The 9494-nt window shown below is 33.6% G+C and overlaps 1 protein-coding gene across 1 annotated transcript in view; it reads right to left on the reverse strand.

The window, feature by feature from the left end:
- The window catches only part of LOC110115459 (GTP-binding protein ERG), a 21682-nt gene extending 12431 nt beyond the window's left edge, over window positions 1-9251 (reverse strand). Inside the window, exons 1-3 of the mRNA XM_020848700.2 lie at window positions 8637-9251; window positions 7508-7597; window positions 404-552 (exon numbers count right to left, since the gene is read on the reverse strand). Coding sequence (XP_020704359.2) covers window positions 404-552; window positions 7508-7597; window positions 8637-9143 — 746 coding nt within the window. The 5' untranslated portion in view covers window positions 9144-9251. The remainder of the gene's footprint in view (window positions 1-403; window positions 553-7507; window positions 7598-8636) is intronic.
- Window positions 9252-9494: the final 243 nt, after the last annotated feature.

A 9494-nucleotide genomic window follows, 5' to 3' on the forward strand; every position in this document is an offset into this window, starting at 1 on the left:
AAAAAAAAAAAAAACAGTATTCAAGGCTTATAATTGAATAAATTGATGATGATTTGAAAATTGAAGCTTTCTTATATCTCCTTCTCTCTCTCTCACTTTCTCAAGAATCTCAATCCTCGCTCTCTCTCTTGAAACTTCCATAAACAGCACAACCCTACTGAACTTGCATTTAATTTAAGCATACAAGTGTTTTATGGATAAAAAATGTGGTCATGCTTAAAATAAAAGGTGAACTATAGCTTATTATTCATTTAAAACTTGAAAGGGAAATAGTTTAACAGACGGTTCAAATATTTGAATTCAAAACGAAGTAGCCACCAGCAGCTTCGATTGCTCAAAGTGGCCAACCTCAAGAAGATTAGATGACAATAAATGAGAAAGTATATGTAACAAGGATAATTACTTGGTGATATGCCTGTGGACATCAAAGATAACTATCAACAAATCATACAAATCGATAGAGCTCCAAGCACTTTCAACACGAACTTTAACATCTGTTCTGTAAGGGTATCCATGATGTCCAATCATGAGTCCTGGAGTGTCAAAAAAACACTGGAAAAGGTAGTCAGTGCAGAACCTTTTTTACAAGAAAGAATTTGCATGCACAGAAATAAGTAGAAAAGTAGAAACGGGAACAATTTGAATGCATTGTGTGATTGAAGAACAGTTTGGAGTTGGATTTTCAACTTCATGTCCTCTTAGAATATTATTTCTTTTTCTCTACCAAAACAACCTAAAATAGGTCTACTGAATGAAGCAGAAAAAGTAAAATGTTAATGAACAACGCTGCCATCATCTTAGTCGGTTTGGTGCCAAGCTCTTTGAAACTTCTTCCCTCACTTCTTCACCCTTTGTTTCCACTTAAAGGAGCATTTGTCTTTAATTATTTCAGCCAATCTTTCTAAATAATCTCCGACCATGATAACATTGGCCAACAGTTTCTCCCAACCATACACATCTATTCGACCCCTACCATCTCTATGTACAGGCCCCAAACATCTCAATCTTTTCAGTAGAAGTTAGGATGATAAAAATGCTCTCCTCAGCAGAAGTTAATCACGTGCTTTGTTTGGCTTAATGACTTAACGTCATTTCTCAATTAATACTTTTTAATACTGCATATCCATCTTGAAAATCTCATTTGACTTGTTTATGCCATCTGTTTTTGGCTATACATATAACACGGGAAATATAACAGGTCATGATAATTATCCACTTTGTTTTAATGATCTCCTCATGAAAGTATGTTGGATGAGAATCAAGGTTTAAAATTGCGCAATTGGGTATTGAGGCGTTTTTTATTTGTGAGGCGAGACGTAAGCATCAAAATCTAAAAATTGCGTAAAATAAAAATAAAAGTTAAAAGTTATTTTTTTATATAATATCCAAAAAATATATTAAATGATGACATATTAACTTTCTATTGAACTTTGAAGTAACAAATTTACATACATATAAAACAAAAAATTGTATAAGATGTAAAATGTTAAATGAAAAATGATATGAAATAGAATTGAAATCCAAATATTACATGAACAAAATAATATAAAATATACAAATTGCATAAAAGTATCTTATAACATCAAGTTTAACTCTAGTTTTTTTGCTTTCTCAGTTGCTTAGTCATCTACGTTTAATTACTAAAGAAAGCTAAAATAATTGGCAACAACTCAAAAATCATATGTACTAGGATTTTTATTTGAGTCACTGTCATAACAAATTATTCTCTTCCCTGTCTCATCTTGTAGGATCAAATACCTCTCAATCTCTTCTTCTTCTTCATCAGTTCATCTATTTAAGTCATATTCATCTTTCATAAATGTTTATCATTAACATAAACATAATACTCCCAAATTTTAAGAGATGGTGTGGCATGCGGCTTTCTATTGATCCCTTGCAGCGGCTACGATGGTGGAGGCTACGTTGAAGGTAGTGGGTTGGAGGTCGAGGCAATTCAGAGGAAGTTGCTACGGCTTGGGGGTGGAAGAAGACATGATTTTTTTTGGGCTTTTGTATAGGATTTAGGCAAGTTTTAAATAAAAAAATTTATAAATAGAGAGGCGTACGACTCATGCCAGCGAGGCGAGGCGTGCCTTAAGGCGGGCCTCATCCAAGATGAAGCGTAAGCCTCATAGAAAAAGCTCGAGGTGTAAGCCTCGAGGCGTGCCTTAAGGCGGGCCTCAAGACGAGCCTCATATTACGCAATTTTAAACAATGATGAGAATTACTTTTTTAAGTCATTTACGAGAAAAAAATGTGTGTAAAAAAGATGTTAAAATTATTAAAGATATGAGTGTCAAAGTAGAAGTCATTGGGAGTTTAAAAAAAAATAGTCTTAGTAGGAATTCCTCAAGAATAACATTAAATTTGTCTTTTTGTATTCATTATGAAGATGCTTAAAAAACAAACATTTTAAGTGAACTGGAGTTGAACAATTTTAATGGTAAATGTCTTTTAAAATTAAGTTAAAAGTTATAAAAATAGAGAAAGGCTTTAGAATTATATGATATCCAATTTGATAGATGTGAAACAATAATTATCAATACATATTATTGAAAAATCAAGTGATATTTTAACAACAACAACAACAAAAACATCAAGCCTTTATCCCACTACTTGGGGTCGGCTACATAAATCCTTTTTCTCCATTGTATCCTTTTAAAGATCAAATTCTCCTTTAAATCTAATAAAGAAAGATCATTCCTAATATTTTCTAACCAAGTCTTTTTAGGTCTGCCACTACCTTTCTTAACATAAGTCAAATCTAATACCTCTACTCTCCTAACCGGGTCATTGGAAGCTTTAAGTGTGAAAAAAATTATAAACAATGAAAATATAGATAAGTTATAACTTCTCAACTCTCAAGTTAAAGTTGGGTCCTTAACATGGATAAGTAACTCTGTAGTACGATGAGATAAGAATATCATTGAGATGAGAACACAACTTTCATAATATCAATTAGATCAGCAATGTAACATCCAGATTTTAGGGAACAAAAAGACTAAAAATAAAGTTGAGTGTGATAAAAATTAAATTGTTAATATGGTTGTGTTAAAACAAGGAATGATCCATCGACAAATAATATATAAGAGGAATTATTAGATTAGCACATATTATAGATAATGTTGTAAAAAATAGACTAAGTGATTCAGGCAAGCACATTATAGGATAGATGATATCCTAATAAAATAAGTAAATAAATTAATGTGAAAGATTAAAGAAGAAAATAGATTGACAAAAAATAACATATAGAGCACTTAGAAACATGAATTGTACAAAATACTAAAATAGAGTATAAATTCATGTCACTCAATAAGAATGAAAGTAGAAGACTCATAAACCGATGCAAAATAATTGGGATCAAGCCAATAAAGCATCTCACTAGCTGATTTCTATTTAACAAAATCTAGCTTCTATCGAATAGAATAAATTCACATTTGTATCGCACCAGATCATTACTAAAGCACATTGGTTTCTTTTTTCAACTTTTAAAATCTAATTCCACTCCAATTGATCTTATCCAATATAATTTCAATCAAATCTTTCAAAATAATTTCCAACTTCTTTGACCATTTTCCCCATAGAATTTAACATACAAGCAATTAATCATACAATTACCTCCTTACCTTAAGAAAAATTCCTCCCGCAAGTACATGCCGCTAATATTTCAAAATTCTCAATCCACTTTGTGAATAAATGTTAACCTATTTCTCTTTGGTAGCTGTTACCCATTTAATCCTTCAAAATTTGTGATATATCGATCATAAATTTCTCATCATCTTTGTTAATGCCTACTTCATTCGCTAACACAAATAAAAAATAACATATGCTATACTTGTGGCAAAATAATAAATTTATTCCCTCCTATTATGATGATTTTCATATAAAAAATAACATTGATGGCTTGTTTCTGCTCCAAAAGATTGGCTTTGAACAACTATCATATCCACACTTCAACTTTGTTTCTTTTAACTAGGACCAAATATATATCACATTCTATCTATCAGTGTTGGTTGTCCATCAGAAGATGCATAACATAGGCTATTTTTTCTAAGCACCTTGTATTCTAAAGCCTTCTTTTGTTCTTCTAGGTTACCATCTCATTCAATTTTGATCTCGCCAATTATAGTATATGATCTCCACATAGTGCACAAAAGACTCCAAATATCATTCGTAATGAGAAATAGCAGCACAATTAAAAAAAAGGAATTTGTTGATCATTAATATAGACTTAATTTTGTATAAATTCATATTGTCACTCAACAAATTATGAGACTAGTCACAACTCCATCAAATATTCTTTTAATGAGTTAAATAAAATATTAAGACAGAAAAGTTCTCCTCATGCCCACCATTTTATAATTATCCAAGGCGTTGAAGACATGGGAATCCATATAAGATAGAGCACAACTTGATTAAAGTTGTAGTAATGCAATAAACCTAATAAAAACAGAACATGTATAAGTAGAAGATAGCTAAATAGATAAATATGCTTTGGAGATGAAATATTCAATTGGCATTTAATGAATAAAAACTCCTAAAACATCTATAGCTCTACAAAGTCCTTTGATGCATAATAGCAAATATAGTGAGACTAACATGAGCAATTAAAGAAATAAAATTACTACTAGAAACTTTTTCGATCTTATAGAAATTAAAATATAAATGTGATGAAACAGATGACAGTGATTAGTATACAATATAACAGCTACTAATTAGATAGAGTCGGGTATAAACAGTAAGAAAAATGAAGGATCATCCTGAACCTAATCCTCGAATAGGAGATAGAGTTGGCATAGCCCATGGCCCAATAATTGTACAAGACAAGCAAAACAAAACCTCCCACGTACCCAACCAAATTGATATATTATACCAAAGATCTAGACCGCACCTTATAAGCCACAATTGATCAGGCAATGCAAATTGGATTTTTTGAGGCATCTTCTGCCATGCAATTGACATTTCAATAACATTGAAAAAAAAATTAAGTGACAATGATGAACCATTGCAAGCATCAACAATTGTAGTTTGTGTGCTCACATGCTAAAACCATCAAATCAAAACACAAGACCTAAGAAATTGACCTTTTATCATGAAAATTAAAATAGTGTGACCAACTTTAGAGCTAAGATCTTTACATGAAATAAGCAAAACATTTGCTCCAAGACATGTTGATTTGACATCACAAGCGGAGGCATACTAACCTCAATAATAGCCGAAGTTATCAAAAGAACATAATCAAAATGTTCAAAATAAAAAAATCATCCCCAAATGCCAAACATAAATGCTCCAAGGTATCATCACTCAAATGATTTTATTATTGCAAATAATAACTAGAGGTTTCCAATAATGTTTTGCCACCAATTTTCTCTCTTCCAATTAAGCAAAGTGCTCAAGTGGGCAACTCCCCACCTCAATAATGGGTATGATTATTGAGGATAATAATCAGAGGGCTCAACCACTAAAGAGATTGTTTGTTTTTCATGTCAACATATATTTCAGGGCTCCTCCCTCAATGACAAGTACAATCATAACAAGGTTATAATTAGAGACGTTAGTATCTCAGCAAACCTGGAGTGCTCAAATTCGAGAACCTCGGGGATCAATCTCTTCATTAAAAAAAAAAACTTTGACAATCATAAGCAAGAAGAACTCCATGATTGTAAAACCTGGCCAAGTTGAGCCAAACAAGTGAAATAATTGCCAGTTCACCAATCTAGAAGATTAACACTAAGTAGGATAAAATAAAGCGAGCCTCCATTCAACACACCCTATGGTCAAACTAGTGTTTCATAGTTTATCTAGTTTAAGAAGCTCCAACAACATAGATTGAAGAGAAGTCCACAAGGATTCAAGAAACCTATGGTTGGACCAAATCCATCAACCCAACTAGGCCTCAACTTTGATTCACCCTAATGATAGGTGTGGTGATCATAGATCATAGCCAAAAGGGTATCAATATCAACAATGCTCCTTAACTTCAAAGACATATACTAGGGAATCCCAATGCTCCATAATGGGTATGATTATCAAGGATGGTCCACCAACAAGAAATTGCTCCTTTTTTTTGAATCAACATATAGTATAGGGCTCCTCCCTTAATAAATGACACATTTATAAAACATTATAACCAAAGGATCCATCAACTCTACAAACCTCAGGTGCTCTAGTTTGAGAATATTTGGGGTCAATCTCTTTAGCATGTCAAAACTTCAATAATTGAGCCAGAATAACTCTAGATTTGTAAAGCCGCAATGAATTGAGCCAAAAATATTAAAGAATTGTCAATTTGTTAGCTTAAGGCTGAACAATATAAACATGGTTGGACTATGGAACAATCATTAATAACCCTCCTTTCCAACAAGCCAAAAAATGGGAATGTAAGTTAGGCCACCATTCAATATATCTAATGGCTAAACCAATGTTCTATAGCTTCTCTGATTCGACAAATCTATGAATTGAAGAGAACTCCCTAATGGTTCAAGAAGCCTATAGTTAAATCTTAACCCTCAATTTTGAATCTAAGGTTGCACAACCTAGATGATGAGTGTGGTTATTGCAAATCGCAATTTGAAGAGCTACTAACACTAACAATGCCCTTGAATTCAAAACCAAATATGTTGAGGCATCTCAATCCCATTGGATGAGCATGATTATTGATGATCATAACTAAAGGGGTCCACCAGTTGTGTGAATTACCCCTTTTTTAAGTCAACGTACATTCCAAATATCATTCCTCAAAGATGGGTGTCAATAAAGATCCTCTATCCAACTTTTCCTTAATCTATCTAGTCCCTTCAAAAAAATGCAACTCATGGCTGCCACTAAAGATCCTCCACCCAAATTTCAATGATTGCCTCTTCTAATTAAATACAAATATGAGATGATTGAAACATGGGATCATGGTTCGGCTTGTTATCTTTTCTCCTTCCATCTCTACAAGGCCTATATGTGGCAATATTTTCAATGCCTTAAAAATTATAGTACGTCAAACATTCCTAAAAGCCATCACATCAAAATTTTGAAAAATCTAGAGATTAGCCTTAATTTAAAGTTTTCTCTAGTGATAGAGGGGTAATTTTCATTACTCATTAGAGAGCTTGGGTCCATTGGAATCCTCAAGCCAAATTCACCGCCTAAAAACCAACCTAGATCACAGCTCATTCCATAGTTGGATGAGTTTTAGAGCTCATAAAGAACTATATCTTAAAATCTAAAAATTGAGTGATGTTTACAGAACTTTCTAAGGACCCATAATTTCCAAAATTCAATCCTAAATTATACCAACAATCAAACTTCAAACACAATCAGTTATAGGTTATAACCACAAATTATTTGAAACACAAGTTTAAAAGAATTTTTATCTAAGAGGAGAAATCCAATATTCTATGGGAACACAAAATCATGCATAAATCATGCTAGAGCAAGGAGCACAACCAAGGAGAAGCAAACAAACAATTTTTTATTCTCAATACTTTGGTCTAAAAAATCAAAACAAGGTACATACTATTTGTGTATTTCCTTTGGTCAACACTCCTAAGACCTCATGTGTAGTGGTATTCGTCTTCCTTGAGACAGCAGCAACTTTTGTCCCAACCTACATAAGTATAATAAGACAAGGCATAATAGCATTGAATAATAAAAAAAACGAATGCTTATAACCACTAAGAAAGTAAAATAAATAAATAAATTGGCCTTAAAAGCATCATTCAAAGCATGTTAGCTCATCAATAGATGTTGGATATGCCATTTGAGTGTGCTATTTATGCTTAATATTTCTGTTTTGTCACCATAAAATCAAAAGGGTTCAACAATTGTTAGCAGGTGGCAGCACAACAGTAAATATCAAATGAGTACTTAGCAGTACATCACCATATGTGAATACACTATGCACATAGTTTGCAGGATTTTGAGGTAATGCAAATAAATTTTACTTCACAATTTTCTTATGTGTGTTTGGTTCTAATGTATATAATATCAAATTAGATATAGCAATGAAGGGTGAACAAATGCATTTTTTCCATTGTCTATTCCCTGTCCAGCTCTAGTGAAAAATGGAAATAATTTATAATGTTATTGCTGTGACTAGGATGTCCTCTCCTCGCAAAAATAAAAAACTCAATTTCTAACAAACCAAAAAAACAAAGAAAACTATTTTCATTAAATTCGCCTCAACAAAACAAGTGAGTGAAACCCAATCTCAATTCAACTGTTTTAACATTTTTAGTTCCATCCCTTTTCATTTCCTCTGTTTCAATTCCTTCAAACCAAAAAGAACCCAAGAAAAAGCAGGGGTAACAAGGAATAACTTGAAGCGCGCTAGCTTCGGCACAATCGGAGTGAGGGAAACCGAGTAGTGGCCGTCTATATCTTGATACATGTCAATTTGTCTGAACAAGCTCGTAAAAGTCATCATATGCAATAGAAAAACGAAAAGACGAAAAAGGACAAATTATTTTGGTAATACATGAACCGATGAGTGCCTACTGCCTAGAACCCTAGTCTGAACCAAATTCCCTATACACTCCATTAAAATGGCATTGCATATAAGACATGGATCAAGATATATAGCTTCCTTTGTATCTGAAATTTTGAATACAAAAACAAAATGTCATGCAAAATTAGCAGGCATATACCATGGAATTAGTAAGGGATGACTTTCCGGCATTGGGAGCACCAACGATTCCAACGGAGAGCGATTTCTGGTCCTCCTCCTTAACTATCATGTTCTCATCATCAACATCGTCCGGAGGCAGCAAAGCGGCCTCAAGAAGAGCCTTCGCTAGCACATTCGCCCTTTCTTTTTCCTCGTTCTCCTCTTCCTCATCCTGCGAGCGAGATGGTTTTGCTCGGGCGAAGAGGGCACGATCGGCTTTCGCCCGATATTTATCATCCCAGAGTTGGGGATTCTTCTTTTTTCCAACAGAAGAAGAGTAAACAGAGGTGGCGGTTGAGGATGAAGAAGGGAGAGAGAATTCTCTGCTATCGAAGTCCGGCGAGGCGTCGTCCTCGGAGGACGCGCAGACTTTCTCAGGATATGCAGAGGAGAAGGATCGAAAGAAGGGATTGACGTTGAGGCGCGAGGTCGAGGAGGAGAGGACAGAGTAAGAGATCAAGAGCCTTGCAGCTCTTGAGGCTTTCATCTCACCTTCTATTGAAAGAGGTAGAAGGGGACAGGGTTTATGCGGCTTTTTTAGTTGTAGGAGTGGGAAGAGAAGCAGTGGATCGGAAATCCCCGAAGGGATGCGAACGGGCCGCTGCGACTGACGTTTTTTTATTTATTTATTTTTTATTTATATATTTATTTCAATTAAACCAATTTTATTTACATATTTCATATACAAGACTAAATTCAAGACTTTTTAATTAATTAAAAATCCAAGATGAACTGAGTGTGTTTGAAGTCTCTACGACTTTTTGAGTGAAACTACTTAGATTTTTTAGTTATTTAAATGATTGAAACTACTTAGACTTTTAAGCTCATTATATGATTT

This window comes from Dendrobium catenatum, unplaced genomic scaffold (genome assembly GCF_001605985.2).
Source record: "Dendrobium catenatum unplaced genomic scaffold, ASM160598v2 fragScaff_scaffold_1483, whole genome shotgun sequence".
NCBI lineage: Eukaryota > Viridiplantae > Streptophyta > Magnoliopsida > Asparagales > Orchidaceae > Dendrobium > Dendrobium catenatum.